Source organism: Bos mutus, chromosome 10 (genome assembly GCF_027580195.1).
Source record: "Bos mutus isolate GX-2022 chromosome 10, NWIPB_WYAK_1.1, whole genome shotgun sequence".
In the NCBI taxonomy this organism is placed as follows: Eukaryota; Metazoa; Chordata; class Mammalia; order Artiodactyla; family Bovidae; genus Bos; species Bos mutus.
In genome coordinates this window covers 54,237,504-54,257,188 of record NC_091626.1, presented here as the reverse complement: position 1 = coordinate 54,257,188, position 19,685 = coordinate 54,237,504, and the positions used below count along the sequence as shown (strand labels likewise).

Below are 19,685 nucleotides of genomic sequence, written 5' to 3'. Positions count from 1 at the left end.
TCATACTGAGGCACATAATAGTCATGCTATCGAAAGCCAAGGATAAAGGACTGACAAAGCACTCAGAGAATGACAAATTATATACAAGGGACCTATAATTTAATTGACTACTGACTTCTTACCAGAAACTACAGAGCCCAGATTAAAAAAAAATGGGACAATAGAATAACTGTCAACCTAGAATTCTCTACTATGTTCAGAGAAACTATTCTTTAGTATGATGACAAAATAACAACATTTTCAGATAAAAGAAAGCTTTGAAACTTTGTCATTAGCAGACCTGCACTCTAAAAAAAGCTAAAGGAAGCTCTCCCAGGTAAAGAGGATAGATAGCAGGTGGAAACTCAGATCCTTACAAAGGAATATAGAACATCAGAAATGGTAAACATCTGGAAACATCTGAAAGACTTTTAGCTCTTTCCATCATAATTTTTTAAAAAGCATGCCTGGTTATATCACAGCTTATTTTTTATTACCTTATAGATGGAATACATGTAATGATTATTGTATAAAGGACAGGGATGGTATGCATTATGAACTTTTTAGTAGACTAATATATTATGTGTAAGTGGAATAAAAAGTAAGAGTGTATATTGCAATATGTAGAGGAACTACTAAAAACTAATGTAAAGAATTATAGATTAGAAAACAATCAAAATTTTAAAATGAGATTCTTGGAAAAAAAATACTTAAAGGCCAGGAAAAGAACACATGACCAAAAAGAGAGAGAGAGAGAAAGGAGAAAGAATAGAAAACCAGTAATAATTTGATACACTTAAATCTAACCATAGCAATTGCATTAAACATTAATGAACTAAGGTGAACATGAGGTAGAAGTTATTAGAATGGGCTGAAAAAGAAGACCCAACTAAATACTGTCTATAAATGATGCACTTAAAATACAAAGACACAGCTAAGATGAAAGAGAAAGGATGCATATGCCATACAAACAGTAAGCATATGAAGACTGAAGTGGAGTTTTGAATGTCTGATAAATGGATTTCAGCACATGGGATTTTTCTTATGAATATAAGATTTGTTCAAGTCAACCACTGTCATATTAATACAGTCCAGAAGAAAAAAATGCATGATCATTTCAGTAGGTGTAGAAAGTGCACTTGTCAATATTCAACATCCTTTTATGATAAAAAAAAGAACTGTCAACAAACTAATAACAAGATGCAGAATTAGTTTAACATCTGAAAGTCAATCAATATAATATACCATATTACTAGAATAAAAGAAAAGCGATCATTTCAGTAAAAACAGAAAAAGCATCTGACATCATTGAGCACCCATTCATGATGGAAACTCTTAGCAAACTAGGGATAGATGGAAGTTGTAGATCTGATTAAGGTTTTCTGTGAGAAAGATAGTAGTTAACATTATGCACAGTGATGACAGTCTGAATGCTTTCTGCTTAAATTCATGAATAAGAAAGTTTGTCTGCTTTCACATTCAGCTCAACATTGTGCTAGATGTCTTAGCTGTGTAATATGACTAGGAAAATAAAAGACAGACTGAAAAGGGAAAAACTTTTTATTTGCAGTCAGATCATGTACATAGAAAACCTTAAGGAATCTACAAAAGAAAAAGCTGCTAAAACTAAAATATAAGGCCACAAGATACAAAGTTGTGGTACAAAAATTAGTTATATTCTTATATCTTCTAAGGGGATGACAGAGGATGAGATGGTTGGATGGCATCACCGACTCGATGGACATGAGTTTGAGCAAGCTCCAGGAGCTGGTGATGGACAGGGAAGCCTGGCATGCTGGGGTCGCAAAGAGTTGGACACGACTGAGCGACTGAACTGAACTGAACTGATCAATCAGTTAATAATTGGAAAATGAATTTTTAAAATTTAAAATTCATTTAAAATTAAAAACTTTGAAGAAATAACTTTAACAAAAGATTTGCAGGTACTGCACACTGAAAACTACAAAACATTGCTAACTAAGGGAAATTGAAGATCTAAATCAATGGATAAACATTGTCATATTCATGGATTGAAGATATATTATTGTTAGAGTTGTATTTCTCTCCAAATTGAATAGATTTGGCTCAATCCTAATAAAAATCTTGGCATTTTTTTTTGAGAAACAGATGAACTGATTCCAATATTGTTATGAAAAGTCAAAGACACAGAATAGCCAAAACAATTTTGAAAAAGAACATAGGCCACATAGGTGGAGAATTTATGCAACACAATTTCAAGATTTTCTATACAGACAATCAAGACAAAGCAGCATTGGCATAAAAGTAGCTATATTGTTCAGTGGTCTAGAATAAAGAGTGTAGAAGTACACACATGCCCCCCCCACACACACATGCATACATGTGTGTGTGGTCAGTTGCTTTAAGCGTTAAGGTAATTCAAGAGAAAGGATAATCTTTTAAATGCATGATACTAGAACAGCTGGTTATAGGTGTGGAACAAAATGAAGCTCTGTCCTTATCACATATAATATAGAAAATTAATAAGAGCTAAAATTAATAAACTTCTAGCAGAAGACATAGGAGAAAATATTTGCTCTACTGAGTTACACAAAGATTTCTTGAATAAGACTAAAAAAATACGCACCATACAATTTTGAAAGAAAAATGTTGAAACAGACTTCATTAGAATTAAAAACTTCTGTTTGAAAGACACAGTTGAAAGTGAAAGTGATAGTCGCTTGGTCCTGTCCAACTGTTTGCGACCCTATGGACTGTAGCCTGCCGGGCTCCTCTCTCCATGGGATTCTCCAGGCAAGAATACTGGAAAGGGTAGCCATTTCCTTCTCCCGGGGATCTTCCCAACCCAGGATCAAACCTGGGTCTCCTGCATTGCAGGCAGATTCTTTACTGTCTGAACCACTGTGTTGATTGAAAGACACAGTTAAGAAAAGGAAAAGGCAAGCCACTGATTGGAGAAAATGTTTTCAAAACATGTATCTGACAAGCACCTTTAATTCACAACATATAAAAACTTATTATAAGTTAGTAATAATATGATAAAATGGCCAATTAAAAATGGGCAAAATTCTTGAACAGATATTATCCAGGTGGAAGTGTCTAGCTGGGTTGTGAGATCTGGAATATATATTTATATTTGCCATTTATGTTTTATATTTATATTTGTGAGTATACAGTTAATTGTTAAAACCATGGGTGAGATTTTGAAGGAAATAGGTAGAGAAAACAAAAGGGAGAACCAGAAGGGTCTTGTGTCATGAAAGCTAAATGAGATGAGTTTCAAGGAGAAAATGGTCAGTAATATCAAACATACAGAGAGCCAGCAAAATAAGTGACTAGAAAGTGTCAATTGTTTTAGCAAGATTGGTGACTTTTCATGGAATGGGTCTGAAAGAAAGAGGTGGAAGCCAGATTATAGGGCTTTGAAGACCACTGGCTGTTGGGGAAATGAAGGAAGGGAGGTTGTAGGCTGTCGTGGTTATGAACAGGGTCTCTGGAGCCAGGTGCTTGAGCTTCAGTCCTTACTGTTCCGCTTCCTAACTGTGTCATCTGGGATGAGTTGACTTTTTTAAGTCAACTTAAAGTTGACTCTTTTTAAAAAATAATCTAACCTGCCTCATAGGTTGTTATAAGGATTCCAAAAGTTAATATATATATAAACCATTTATAACAGTGCCTGACACAGAGTAATTGCTGCATATGTGTTAGTTGTTATTTGTGTCATTATTATCACAGATTTTTCACTTGGGAACTTTGACTGAAACAGGAAGAAAGTCTAGTTTGCTTTGCTGGAAGCATGAAGGAGAGTCAGGGAGTGGAGGAGCTTAAATGACATTTATATGACTGGAAAAACCAAAGTCAAAATAGATGATGCAAGGTTCCAGAGAAGGTGGGAGGACACTGGACAAGGGTGATTGGGTGAAACACCTGAATCATTGAAGTTAGGGGTAGGATGGTCTCTGATAAACACCAGGATGTTGGGAGTATTGTGATGCCTTTGATTTTTGTCAATTAAAGAGATAAGGTTGTATGGGGGCTTCCCAAGTGGCGCTAGTGGTAAAGAACCCACCTGCCAATACAGGAGGCGTGAGAGACATGGGTTCAATCCCTGGGTCAGGAAGATCCCCTGAAGGAGGGCATGATGATCCACTCCAGGATTCTTGCCTGGAAAATCCCTTGGACAGAGGAGCCTGGTGGGCTACAGTCCATAGAGTTGCAAAGAGTCGGACAGGACTGAAGGGACCTAGCAGCAGCAGTAGCACCAAGGTTGTATGCAGAAATGGGAGGAGGGAGTTGGTGGTGGAAAATAGTGAGTACTTGGGATCCCCAAGGGACATGAGAGAAATATGACCATGGAAAAGTAAAATGTCAAGTCTTTTGCTTTGCAAACCTGAATATCATCACAAGGTTTTCCTTCTCCATGTCTCTTTGTACAAGGGTTACCTGGCACACAATTATTTTGAGCTCACACACTTTGTCTTTATTTTGTAAGAAGAGTTTATACCTGTGAGATAACTTGAAACTCCCTTGAGGTCTTATAAAGCTATTCTTGAAAATCATTGAATTAACCTTCTTAACCCAGAAGAAGTCATGTAATAAAAAATTAAACAAAGTTTCCAAAAATATTAAGAGATTGGAAATCATTGAATTGTGATTAAAAAGTTTTCTTTCTAATTCTTTGTCTGTTTCTCTAGCATGCCATTTCAGCTTTTTAGTTAGATACCACAATTACTATAATTACTTACCCCTGCCTAAGGAACCCTTACTTTTATGTGTAGAAAATAATTGTAGAAATTGTTAACAAGGAAAATTCTGTGATTTTTATAGTTTGAGAAACCTGAGTTTGGGAATAAATAACAATTAAATTTTAAAAAATTTTAACAGTGATCCTTATGTGCGAGTGACGTTATATGACCCAATGAATGGAATTTTTACAAGTGTGCAAACAAAAACCATTAAAAAGGTTAGTATTTAAAAATTTTTAAGTATACGTGGTTTTATTTTTGTATAATGAAATATTGAAAAGTTAGTTATACTGTGTTTATTGTCTTTCAGACTTTGAATCCAAAATGGAATGAAGAAATATTATTCAGAGTAAGTATGCATTTTATTTCATTATAACAGCAAAGATTTTTTTCTCAATAGGTTAGAATGATAAGTTCTCACAATATTCTAAAATGTATCTTACAAGAATTTGTAAAAATTTAAGAGTTAAATCTGGGTATCCTCATGATGAGATGGCCTTGGGACCATTTAGTTTATTATGAAAAACATGTGTAAGATAATGAGATAAAGGATGATGTAAGCCTGAATTATCTTATTCTAATTTAATTCTGATGGAGAGACAGTCTTATTCCAATTTTGCAGATTTTTATGTTTTTCTTTAAAGATGATACAATATTTGTGTTTCTCTTAGTCATTTATTAAATACACTGATCCAAACAAGAGATGGTGAGAGCCTACCAACAAGTGGATACATTAAACATCCTTCATTCACATTCCTGCCTTCTTCCTCATCCCACTTCACTGTCCCGTAAGAACAAACTCCAGGCTCCCAAGAGGGCCCTCAAACTGACAGTGACACATGATGTAGATGGGAACAGTGATTCAAATAACTATAGATTGCTCATCAGAAACTGTGTTGAAACAGTATAATTAAGGTTGTAAAGAAAAAAGAATGATCAACTCAGAATTCTGTATCTAATAAAAATATCCTTCAAGAATGACAGTGTACTAAGGTATTCGAAGCTGAGGAAAAATAAGAGAATTATACTTGGAAAACTAAATACTCTTTTTCTAAAACTAAAGCTAAATACTACTTCTTCTCTGGTAGAATAAGTAGACAAAAACATTCAGTAAAGATACAGAAATCCTGAACAACATTATCAAATCAGTTTTACTTAACTGACATTTATAGACCTACCCAACAACAGCAGAACACATGGTCTTTAAAATTGCACACGGAATATATACTGAGTAAGCTGGGCCAAACCCCAAACCTCAACAGTGTTAAAATAATTTAAATCGTGCTAAGTATGATCTCTGACTGTAATGGAATTAAAGTAGGAATTAGTAACACAAAAATATCTGAAAAATCCCCAAATATTCGGAAGTTAAACAACGCACTTCTAAATAATACAGGAGTCAAACAAGAATTCTCAAAAAGAATTAGGAAATATTTTAGTAGAATGTAATAAAAATACAGCGTCAGTACTTCCCTGGTCCCCTGCAGGGGGTGTAGGTTTAATTCCTGGTGGGGAAACTAAGATCTCACATGCCACATGATGTGGCCAAAAAAAAAAAAAAAAAAACACCAGCATCAAATGGATAAAGGAGATGTGGTATATATATACAAGGAATACTCATGAATACAGTGAATACTCAGCCATAAAAAAGAATGAAATAATGCCACTTGTAGCAACATAGATGGATGGACCTAGAGATTATGGTGGCTTAGAGGTTAAAGCGTCTGCCTCCAATGCGGGGAAACCCGGGTTCCATGCCTGGGTTGGGAAGATCCCCTGGAGAAGGAAATGGCAACCCATTCCAGTATTCTTGCCTGAAGAATCCCATGGACGGAGGAGCTTGGTAGGCTACAGTCCACGGGGTTGCAAAGAGTTGGACACGACTGAGTGACTTCACTTTCACTTTCAGAGATTATCAAGTTGTCATACTAAGTGAAGTAGTCAGAAAGAAAAGACAAACACCATATGATATCACTTCTATATGGCATCTAAAATATGATACAAATGAACTTATTTATGAAACAGAAGCAGACTCAAAGACATAGAAAACAAACTTATGGTTACCAATGGGGAAAGGGGGTGGGGAAGGGATAAATTAGGAGTTTGAGATTATCAGATACAAACAATATATATATAAAACAGATAAACAACAAGGTTCCACTGTGTAGCATGGAGAACTATATTTAGGAGATCCAACCGGTCCATTCTAAAGGAGATCAGTCCTGGGTGTTCATTGGAAGGACTGATGCTAAATGAAACTCCAATACTTTGGCCACCTCATATGAAGAGTTGACTCACTGGAAAAGACCCTGATGCTGGGAGGGATTGGGGGTAGGAGGAGAAGGGGACGACAAAGGATGAGATGGCTGGATGGCATCACTGACTCGATGGACATGAGTTTGGGTGAACTCCGGGAGTTGGTGATGGACAGGGAGGCCTGGCGTGCTGCGATTCATGGGGTTGCAGAGTCAGACACGACTGAGCGACTGAACTGAACTGAATAAATTTTATTGGAAGAAAATATGAAAAAGGATATATATATATGTTTACGTGTGTATGTATAACTGAATCACTTTGTTATACACCAGAAGCTAACACAATACTGTAAATCAGCTATTCTTCAGTAAAACAAAACCCAACAACATCAAGGTTTGTAGGATGCAGCTACAACACTGCTTAGAGAGAAATATATAGCATTAAATTATATTGAAAAAGAAGAAAGGTCTTGAACAATTAAGGTTCTACCTGAAGAAACTAGAAAGTAGCATCATTATAGAACCAACAGACTCTAAATGGATAAGTAAGGGATATTATGAACATTTCTGTGCTTGTAAGCTCAATAACTTAGATGAAATAGACCAATTCATTTAAAGACATACCGTACCAAAATTTTAATAAGAAATAAATTACCTGTTAACTCTTAAAGAAATTAAACTTGAAATTAAAAACCATCCAATAAAGAAAACCTTGATACCAGGTAGTTCCACTAGTTGAATTCTACTATGATTCTAAGGAATAAATAATTCCAATTCTATGCAGTGTCTTATTGAAACTAAAAGAAGGACTTTTCCCAATTCATTCCTGAGGCCAGCATTATTCTGATACCAAAACCAGACTAAAGACTTATATAAGAAAGTTAAAACTGCAGACCATTCATGCTCATGCTCATAACCATTCTACGGTAAGTTTGTTAAATTGGGTCCCTTCCATTCTGAAAGGGCAGTAATTTGTTCTCAAATTACTTACAGAAATGAGGTTTGCCTTTCCTATCTGTAGAACTTAAGCCAGCACAATTTTGTGTGTGTTTACGGAATATGTGTTTATAGGGATGAAATCTATGCAACATTTCATCCTTTCAAGGGGCCCAATTCACAGAGAAGGAGGTGCAAGAATGAGCCCATGACCATGGGATCCATTAATCACATCATCTACCACACCATCTAGAAGCAGGCACTGGAATGGCCTACTGAAAGCACAACCCAAGCACCAATATGGAGATAATACTCTGTAAAGATGGCATGCCAGTTTAATATTTAAGCCAAAAACCTCAATATGAGCTGTATTCACAACAGAAAATATACACGGTCCAGGAACAAAGGGGTAGAAGTAGGCGTAGCCCCACTTGCCATCATTTCCAAAGACCCACTGGAGGATCCCTGGAACTCTGGGCTTTGCCATGTTAGAGATCCAGGCCCCCAGAGGGAAAACACACCTTCTAAGGGACACACCTTCAAGGATCCCATTCAACCACGATCTACGCCTGCTGCCAGGGCACTGTGGACTCCTTGTATCTGGGAACCAGCAGGTGATTGAGGCTGTTACGTGGCTTCTAAGGGACCAACGGGAGAATTAAATGAGCTCATTATAGGAATCACTCTATATCCTTTTAAGTATTTAATGGTGGTACAAATCTGTGATATTCCCACTAGGTTGCCATATTTTTATTTGTTTTTTTAAACAGATTTATTAAGATACAGTTAACAATCATGTGCAATTCAGTGGTTTTTAGTATGTTCATGGAGTTGTTCAACCATCACCAAAATCTTAAAACATTTTCATCACCTGCAAAATAAACCCCATACCCATTGTTACTCCTCATTTTCCCCCAGGATCTGCCCTCTTTCCCAGGAAACTTCCAGTCCACTTTCAGTCTCTTTTAAAGAGATTTGCCTATTTTGGACATTTTGTTTAAATGGTATTATGCAATACGTGGTCCTTTGTATCTGGCTTCTTTCACTAAGTGTAATGTTTTCAAGGTTCAACCATGTTATAGCATGTGTCGGTACTTAATTTCTTTTTATTGCCAAATAATGTCCCATTATATGGATAACCACACTTTATCCATGCATTGGGTGGGCATCTGAGTTGCTTCCACATTTTAACTGTTATGAATAATGGTGGTATGAACATCTGTATACAAGTTTTTGTATGGACATCTATTTTCATTTGGGACGTATATACCTAGGAGTGGGATTGCTGGGTCAAATGAAGAACTGCCAAAGTTTTCCAAGTGGCTTGGTGGGCTGCCGTCTATGGGGTCGCACAGAGTGGGACACGACTGAAGCGACTTAGCAGTAGCAGTTACCATTTTTACATCCCTACCAATAGAGTTGTGGTCCTAGTGTAATTAGATTGACTAGTTTTCTGTGAGTATGGTTTCAGTGTGTCTGGCCTCTGATGCCCTCTTGCAACACCTACCATCTTATTTGGGTTTCTCTTACCTTGGGCGTGGGATATCTCTTCACGGCTGCTCCAGCAAAGCGCAGCCGCTGCTCCTTACCTTGGACGAGGGGTATCTCCTCACCGCCACCCTTCCTGACTTTCAACATGGGATAGCTCCTCTAGGCCCTCCTGTGCCTGCGCAGCCACGGCCTGGGGTTGGTCCTCCCGGCCACCGCCCCTGGCCTCAGGCCTCGGGGCATGGGGTAGCACCTCCCGCCTGCCGCCCCTGGCCTCGGGCTTAAGGGCGTGTATCTCCTCTCGTCACCGCCTGGACCTAGGAGGCTGGGTATCTCCTCTCGGCGCCCAACCTGACCTCGGACGTGGGGTAGCTTCTCTCAGCCGTTCCTGCGCCGTCGCAGTCTGGCACTCTCGGCCGCTGCCCGGACCTAGGACGTGAGGTAACTCCTCTTGGTCGCCGCCCTTCGGGCATGGGGTTCTCCCGGCTTCTGCCCCTGACCTTGGACTTGGCGTAACTCCTCTCGCGTGCGCTTTAGGGCGCCCGTCGCAGCCGCCTGCACTTTGAAGCAACAGTTAGAACTGGACATGGAACAACAGACTGGTTCCAAATAGGAAAAGGAGTACGTCAAGGCTGTATATTGTCATCCTGTTTATTTAACTTATATGCAGAGTACATCTTGAGAAACGCTGGACTGGAATAAACACAAGCTGGAATCAAGATTGCTGGGAGATATATCAATAACCTCAGATATGCAGATGACACCACCCTTATGGCAGAAAGTGAAGAGGAACTAAAAAGCCTCTTGATGAAGGTGAAAGAGGAGAGTGAAAAAGTTGGCTTAAAGCTCAACATTCAGAAAATGAAGATCATGGCATCTGGTCCCATCACTTCATGGGAAATAGATGGGGAAACAGTGGAAACAGTGGCAGACTATTTTTCTGGGCTCCAAAATCACTACAGATGATGACTGCAGCCATGAAATTACAAGACGCTTACTCCTTGGAAGGAAAGTTATGACCAACCTAGATGGCCTATTCAAAAGTAGAGACATTACTTTGCCAACAAAGGTTTGTCTAGTCAAGACAGTGGTTTTTCCAGTGGTCATGTATGGATGTGAGAGTTGGACTGTGAAGAAAGCTGAGCGCCGAAGAATTGATGCCTTTGAACTGTGGTGTTGGAGAAGACTCTTGGGAGTCCCTTGGACTGCAAGGAGATCAACCAGTCCATTCTAAAGGAGATCAGCCCTGGGATTTCTTTGGAAGGAATGATGCTAAAGCTGAAACTCCAGTACTTTGGCCACCTCATGCAAAGAGTTGACTCATTGGAAAAGAGTCAACTTTTGATGCTTCCCTTCTGATGCTGGGAAGGATTGGGGGCAAGAGGAGAAGGGGAGGACAGAGGATGAGGTGGCTGGATGGCATCACTGACTCGATGGACATCAGTCTGAGTGAACTCTGGGAGTTGGTGATGGACAGGGAGGCCTGGTGTGTTGCGATTCATGGTGTCGCAAAGAGTCAGACACGACTGAGTGACTGATCTGATTTGATCTGACCAATACAGTATGAGAATTCTCACTTTACATCCTTGACAGCACTTATTATTATCTGACTTTTTATCACAGCCTTCCTAGTGGGTGTGAAATGATATTTTATTACAGTTCCCTGATGGTTCATGATATTACGAATTTTTTCACGAGCTTATTGGCCAGTTGTGTATTTTCTTTGGAGAAATGTCTAGTCAGGTCTTTTGCCTGTTTTATAATTAGTTTATTTATCGTTTTGTTATTGAGTTGTCCTAGTTCTTTTTATTTCTAGATACAAGTCTCTGGTCTGATACATAATGTGCAAAAATTTTCTCCCATTCTGTGAGTTGTCTTTTGAATTTATTGATAGTGTCCTTTGAAGCACAGAAGTTTTAAATTTTGATGATGTTTGGTTCCTTGTGCTTTTCTTGTCATATCTAATCAATATCATTTTAATTTACTATCTTCACTGGAGGGAGGACAGTTTCAGAGGCTTCCACTTGGCCTTCTCACTATGATAGTTCTTATCCCACAAGCCATAGATGCAATGTGGTAGTGGTAGTGAGTAGATCCAACTTTCAGTACACTTGAAAAACAGGACAGTGACTTTTGGGTGGATCCGCAGAACCAGTGAACTCAGTATAAATTGAACATTAGTCAGGACCCCGTTTGTAATCAGGTCCCTTCAAGTCCTGCATTTTTGTTTTTAAATTTTGTTTTTAGCTGTGCTGGGTCTTTTTTGTGGCACGTGGGCTCTTTGTTGCAGTGTGCAGGCTTCAGTTTATATCAAAAAATCGATAGAAATTTGGAAGTTAAACAGCATATTTTAAATAAGCCATGATCAAAAAGGAAATTATAAGGAAAATTAGAAATCATTTTAACTGTTTGGCAATTAAAACATACGAGGATATGGATGAGATAATTCAGTGCTTCTTCAAATACTTTTATACAAAAGAAAAAGGATATAAAATTGATGATCTAAGTTTCTACCTTAAGCAAAAAATAAAAAGTAGAGGGAAGAAAATAAGAATAGAAATCAATAAAATAGAACATGGACAAAAAGTAGAGAAAACAAATGAAACTAAAGCTAGTTCCTTGAAAAGATTAAGAAAATTGCTACATCATAGCAAGCCCAAGTAAGAAAGAAAACTCAAATGATCAGTATCAAAGAGAAAAGGAATCTCAACATGTGGGTAGAAATAGAGAGGAATTAAAATTACACAAATTTTAAATTTAAAACTGTAATTAAAAACTTTCCCATTATTTTTTATGATCTTGATTTCCTATTAAAAAGGATATTTGAAAGTCTGTGCTAAACTCTTGAATTAGAGATATTACCACAAAAATAAGAAAGATGACCATTTGAAAATGCACACCAGGCTTAGGACTCTATTGCCTTGTACTCATCTCTTTTACCATAATTTCACTGTTATCAAATGTTCTAGCCAATATTACTTTATTCTGGGATCATGCATAGGTCATGCATTTATTTTAATCATAAATTTCCAAATTTATTGTGAGGATAACTAGTTAAATTTGTGTGGATCAATGCTAATTCATCACAGCTAGATACAGAACTGAAAACATGGTGATTTAGCACTTGCTGTCCAAAGGACATAATTATGTGTGGTTTTCTATTTTCTCCTTTGTCATTTCATTATTTATACATAGCACAAACTGTTTTCCATTGAATGTATTCACAGAGAAATGACTATTGAGATAACATAGTATAGTAAAATCTTGGTTATCTGGCATTCAGCCAAATGGATATTGTGACCAGAAGTTGAAAGGAGATTTTATATCTTTTAGAAAACATGAAGTTCGAAGAAAGTTTTTTTTTTGTGGAGAACTCTTGTTGTTTAGTCACTGAGTTGTGTTCTGACTCTTTGTGACCGCATGGACTGACTGTAGCCTGCCAGGCTTCTCTGTCCATGGGATTTCCCAGGCAAGAGTACTGGAGTGGGCTGCCATTTCCTTCTCCACGGAATCTTCCTGAACCAGGGATTGAACCTATATCTCCTACATGGGCAGGCTAATTCTTTACTATTGAACCAGAAATGTTACTGGTAAATTAACAGACAGGACAACTCCAAATTGAAGTTAATGTTCAATCACAAAGTATAGTAACATCTGCACTTAGAGTTGCTCACGTGAGACCAGGAGAGGCAAGTTATCAGGAGGGAAAACAGTCTGACACATTAGGGAACCATATACTCATATGCTCTGCATCAGCATAGCATAGGAGCCTCTGAAAAAGGACCACTCATTCCCTGTACACCCATGGTGATCAGTTTGTATCTTTGGTATTCACACACATCTTGTTATATGTACATAATGTGTATATGTTCATGCATATATTAGTACTATGTTACAGAAGCAACATGTATACCTTAGATATTTTTATAAAAAAATAAAAGTCAGCTGTAATTTAATTTCCATAAAGCCACCACTAATTGTGTGATAGTCTGGTATTTTTTCCTATGTATTTTTATCCATAAATTTATCCTGGCAACCAACTCCAGTATTCTTGCCTGGAGAATCCAATGGACAGAGGAGCCTGGCAGGCTATAGTCCATGGGGTTGGAAAGAGTCAGACACGACTGAGCAACTTAATACTCACTCACTCACAGTCCCTACCCTCAACCAGGGTTACTATCTACTGTGGAGCCCTATGAACTAGTTTCTCAGAAGTATTACCAATGTGCTGAACCTTGTGAAGAGAAAACACGGGTGCTAGTGAGTGAATATCAGGGGATATTAGAGAATTTAGGGGAGTCCCTACATGTAAAGTATTTAAAGTAGGCCCTTCTGTAGTGTATCATTTAGGATGCTTTCAGCTTCCAGTAACAGAGTCACTGTAACAGCTAAAATTGGCTTAAATGACAGTTACATTTATTATTTCTCATCACAAGAGGCAGGCATAGAAGAGAGGTAGTGACTGCAGCAGCTGAACGGGGTCATGTGAAGCCCAGCTTCTCTGGGATTCTCTTGGCTTTCTGTCCTTGGTCACAAGAAGCCTGCAGCAGTTCCAAACGACATAGCCTCCGATGATGATGTCCAGAGGTAGACCCTATCAGTCTCCTTTAAAAAGTGAAGAACCCTTTTTCAAAAGTTTCCCTGCGAGACTTTCATATCTCTTGGGCCAGAATTATGTTGTGTGTATATTTCTAACCCAGTCATGGATAAAGAGAGTGGAATTACTGGGAAGCTTAGAGGAATCAGAAGTAAGCTCATAGGAGGCGAGGTGGGGGAAGTAGCTGCTGGTATCCCTGACATGCATTGCCATCCAATATTTCAATAAAATTAGAATTCTGTTAGCTAGGAAAAAGGATGGGGTGACTAAGCACTAAGTATAGGTTGGGGCTTCCCTGGTGGCTCAGATGATAAAGCATCCACCTGCAGTACAAGAGACCTGGGTTCAAGCCCTGGGTTGGGAAGATCCCCTGGAGAAGGGAACAGCTACCCACTCCAGTATTCTGGCCTGGAGAATTCCATGGACTGTATAGTCCATGGGGTCGCAAAGAGTCAGACATGACTGAGCGACTTTCACTTTCACTTTCATAGTATGGTATAGCCATATAATGAAATCCTCATCAGCTGTTTAAAAAGAGACAGATGTTTATGTATTGATAGAGTGTTAGTTTCAAAATATACTAAATGAAGGAACAAATGTGCAGAACGTTGTATGTATGATTCACCTATTTGTGTAAAAGCAGAACAACTCTCTCATATGCAGGTATTTGAAAAAATACTTCTGGCAGGACCTAAGAAACTGTTCACAGTATTTTCTCTGAGGGTGGGACAAAGATGAAAGATTTATAATTTGATGTTCTATGTATCTTTTTTTACTGCTTGGATTCCCCCTCTCCATGGTTGTGTATCTATAATTTGTTTTTATATTTGTTGATAAGAAATAACTATATAGAGAAACAAAGAAGACACAAAACATGTACATAAAAATGTGAAGATACTTTCTATTTATAAAATGCTTATAGCATTTTATATGCCTATAAAAATACTTACCTAGTTGATGTAACTTTACACAGTTTTTATTTTAAAATCTACTTACCACAGATATTCAAACAAAAAAATGTAGATGAATGCTCATAGCATCATTATTCATTATAGTAAAAAAGTAGAAACAGCCTGTAGGTCCATCAACAAATGAATGGACAAACAAAATGGACAAATGAATGGGATATATACATACAATGAAATATTATTCAATTATAAAAAGGAATGATGTAGTGACACATGCTACAACATAGGTGAACCTCAAAAATATTTAAAGACCACATATTGTAGGATTCCCCTTATGTTAAATGTCTATAGTAGGCAAATCTGTAGAGACAGAAAATGTATTAGAGGTTGTCTGAGATTGAGGAAGTTGAGGGGAAATTAGGAGTGACTGCCTGGGCTTCCCTGGTGGCTCAGCTGGTAAAGAATCTACCTGCATTGTGGGAGACCCTGGGTTTGATCTCTGGGTTGGGAAGATCCTGGAGAAAGGAATGGCTACCCACTCCAGTATTCTTGCCAGGAGAATTCCGTGGAGTGTATAGTCTATGAGGTTGCAAAGAGTCGGACATGATTGAGCAATTTTCATTCACTTCACTAGGAGTTACTGCTGACAGGCATGGAGTTTCTATTTGAGGTGATGAAAATGTTCCAAAATGGTGAGGGTAGTTAGTTGCATAGTCTATACTAAAACCCATTGAATTGTACATTTTCAATGGGTCACTTACATGGTATGTGTATTATATCTCAATAAAGCTTTTTTTTTTTTTTTTTTAATATACCTGCTTTGTTTTTTTTCCTGCAACCACCAGCATAATTTCCAGGAACATTACTTTAGGTTGTTTATGAATGCTGCTGCTGCTAAGTCGCGTTAGTCGTGTCCGACTCTGTGTGACCCCGACATTTATCAGTACCTTTATCCTTCTTTGAAAAATCTGGTTACTACTTTGGTGGTTTTTTTTTCCTTTTCTCTTTTGTCCATTTATAGACTTACATATTTTTCCACAAACGTCACAATAGTCTTTATTTTTGTTTTTCCTTATACCTTTCATTTAACTATGACCCTGTAAACTGTTTTTTTGTGACCATAGCTTTACTCCTATTTTTAATAGAAATTTAAAAAATAATCTCATCAAAAAATTCACACATAGCTTAAAAAGAAATAGTATAAAGAAAGGGGCTTATAGTGAAGAGCGAAAAACTCTGGTGCCTCATCCTCAGCCCTCCTGTTCTCGCTTCCCAGAAGGAACTGCTCTAAACTGTTTCTGTTTGTCCTTCTGGTCGATATTCCCATTCTGATGAATAGTTCACACATCCCTGTCCCAAACTGACCTCTAGCTGTGATAGATGAGTAGATCGCCAACTTACGTTTGCTGTCTGTCCACGGTCACAAGAAGCTTGCCATGATTCCAAACGACATAGCCTCCCAGGATGATGTCCAGAGGGAGAAAAGGGAGAATTTCCCCTATCGTGTCTCTTTTAAAAGGTGAAGAACCCTTTTTTGAAAGTTTCCCCAGAAGATTTGGCCCCTCATAGGAGTCTAGGTTGGAAATGGTTTTTCTTCAGGAAGTTAAAGCTGTTGTTTTATCAACATTGAACATGGTATTGCTATTGAAAGGGCTGATTCTTGTTCCTTTGAGGGTGATTCTTCTCTCTCTGTAAAAAAAACTGATGATTTATCTTTATCCTAGTGTTTTAAAATTTCAAAGTATTATGCCTTGTGTGTGCAGTGTCATCATATTGGGCCTTTGATAAGCATTTCAGTTTAAACACCACTGTTTCCCTTCAGTTCTGAAGCTTTTATGTGAATAACTTCTCTAATAATTTCCTTCCCTCTGTTTATACGATTGTTTGGAGATTCCAGCTAGTTGGATGCAGGGCCACCTAGTTGATTCTTATCTTTCTCAGTCAAAATTCCTCATGTAAACCACAGAACACAGAAAATGATTCGGGTGGCATTTTTCTCACATATTTCAAAAATAACCTTATCCAGTACCTTCCTAGATATATAGGAGAGAAATCAGTAGGTAACATACAGTAAATGTCTTAGAACAGGAGTCAGCAAACTTTTTCATAAAGAGCCATATAGTAAATATTTTAGGTGTCACACAGATAGGAGGCAAAAAGTAAGTCTGCTATGTAGGTACTCTGATAGCCATTTAAAAGGTAGCCATTAAAAAATGTTAAAAAAAAAGAAAAGAAAAGAAAAACTGTTTTATGGGCTGTTAAAAAAAAAAGAAGCAGGTGCCTGGTGGGATTTGGTCCATAAGCTGTAGCTTATTCAACCTCTGTTTAGGGCATTAGGGCTTAATTTTTTACTGAATCTGTTCAGAAAATCCTCTTTTTATTTTCTCTCATATTTTCCTTCAGCTTAGCTTTTTGTTCTACATTTTGAGAGATTTCTGCAAATTTACCTTAGATTGCTTATATTTGAATTCAGCAGTCATTTTTAGTGGCAACACCACTCAATGCCTCTTAATATAGTGTCCTATTTTTGTCTTATAGATTCAAGATGTCCGTAGATATTTCTAAGAAAACACCTTATAGTTTTTAAAGGTGTTTACTTTTGTTTCCTAAGTATTTTTTTCCTTTGGGGACAGTTTTTCTGGTTATACATCTGTGATCTCTGCTAATATAGTTATACTTAACAGTGACACAATAGAAAAATCATCTATTGCTTCTACATATGAAAAGCGCAAACATGTAACAATTATATTTTTAGTTATCATTTATAAATTACATATTAAAACTGATGGTTGCATTATTATTGAACCTGTATCTGAAATCAAAGAGGAACTCTTTCATAATGTGTGTCTGTGTGTGTTTACCAGAGGTTTAGGTGCCATATGAATATTCTCTCATTAGGGCCATTGACCCCTTTACTTCAACTTTCTGTTCTTGTTTTTAGTTTCTTCAGAAGCCCTGCTTCATTGCTTTCCTCCCCACTTCATCTCTGCCAGAAAAGTGTTGATATTGCTCAGCTGCCGTGGCCCTCGCATGTGCATATGATCTTTGCTGTGTTGCTTTTATGCTGATAGCTTATGGTGAACGATGTCGGATTCATGATCTCCGAAGAAGATTTAACTTCGGGACCAGGGACCAGGCTTGATCACTCAAGCGCTTTAGTAGCAGAGTTTTATTATTATTATTTATTATCACTCAAGTAGCAGAGTTTTATTAAAATATAAAAAGGGACAGAGAAAGCAAAGATCTTACCAGGCCCACTCCCACTATATATACATTTTAAGATAACAGGTTTAGTCAGAAGGTTTTCAGGAAGGAGAAACATGTCCTCAAGCAGGATACATTATTGTTATATAATCCTTACTAAGGAATGTAGAAAAAAAGTTTGTCCTTTCTTCCTCCTTGAGAATTCCAGACCCCTGTCTCTGCTTTGAGAGCCCCAGACCCCTTTCTCCTCCCCAGAGACCCTGGGCTTCATGACAGTTTGCCTAGGAATTGACTCTTTCAGTGCCTTTTACAAATTCCTTTGCTATTACGAAAATAGGATCTCAAGAGGGAGAGAATTAATGTTTGTGTTTAAGCTGTTTGAGCTTCTCTAGTGGCTCAGAGGGTAAGGCGTCTGCCTGCAGTGCAGGTAGACCTGGGTTCGATCCCTGGGTCAGGAAGACCCTCTGGAGAAGGAAATGGCAACCCACTCCAGTACCTTTGCCTGGAGAATCCTATGGACGGAGAAGTCCGGTAGGCTACATACAGTCCATGGGGTTGCAAAGAGTCGGACACGACTGAGTGATTTCACTTCACTTTAAGCTGTCCTTCTTGAATTAGAATTCTCACAACACATTTTAAATTGTATTCTTGCATTTACCGTGTGCCTTTGATATAACACCACCCCCCCTCCCAAAATAAACAAGTGTTTTATGGTGTGTTTATAATTTAGTAGGCACCTATTCCTGGAGGAGGAAATGGCAACCCATTCCAATATTCTTGGCTGGGAAATCCCATGGACAGAGCGTGCTACAGTCCATGAGGTCACCAAGAGTCAGACACAACTTAACTGAACAACAACAACAGAGAGCTATTACATACTATTAACTTCAAAAATGGAAGGATGTAGTCAGTTTTCTAATAACTGAAAATGAAGGGGAGTGACTGGGGAGGTAAGACTTCAGAGTGGAGTTGACATTTGAGCTGAGGTTGAACAAGGGGTAAATTTTGGACTTGTTGAGTGGAGAAGATATTGCACATGGAGTGACCTTAGCATGCACAGAAGTGCAGATCAGAAAGCTCAGTAAGCAGTAATTAGACTGTTGTGGGATCAGAGCATAGGGTGTTGGTGTATCTGCGTGGGCAGGGGACAGTTACAGGACACAAGGCTCGAAAGGCAAGCTGGGCTGAGGTCATGAACAGCATTCTGTGCCCAGGCATTTGAATACTTTTCTTTAGGCCACTGGGAGTATCTTTTGAGTACAGCAGTAAAGAAAGCTGAAATTGTCTTTCAGATAAATCACTCTAGTTACAATAGGAAAGATAGATTTCGAAGATAAGATAGTTGAGGTAGAGCCTCCTGCCCGGAAGCTATTAATTATAGTCTGAACCAGGACAGCAGAGGCCTGTTCAGGTCACATCTGATATCTGTTGTCTTAGCAGTATTCATTAAACATCTGCATTGTCTACCAGGTATTTTGTTAGGCATTGAGACTTTTTGTTTTTTTCTCTTAAAATATTTTTCATGGCCTTCTTCCCTATTCTCACTGGGACCGTCAAAGGCAAAGCTCTCAACCCTTCATGCCTGAATTACTAG

General features: G+C 38.1%; 1 protein-coding gene across 4 annotated transcripts in view; it reads left to right on the top strand.

Moving 5' to 3' along the window:
* Positions 1-19,685, top strand: part of NEDD4 (NEDD4 E3 ubiquitin protein ligase) — a 145,363-nt gene that overhangs the window by 22,409 nt on the left and 103,269 nt on the right. For 2 of the 4 annotated variants that reach the window (XM_005905629.3, XM_070377947.1), the window contains exons 3-4: positions 4,843-4,921; positions 5,014-5,052. In XM_005905629.3, coding sequence (XP_005905691.2) covers positions 4,877-4,921; positions 5,014-5,052 — 84 coding nt within the window. In that variant the 5' untranslated portion in view covers positions 4,843-4,876. The remainder of the gene's footprint in view (positions 1-4,842; positions 4,922-5,013; positions 5,053-19,685) is intronic. The other 2 variants (XM_070377948.1, XM_070377949.1) reach the window with 1 other exon arrangement.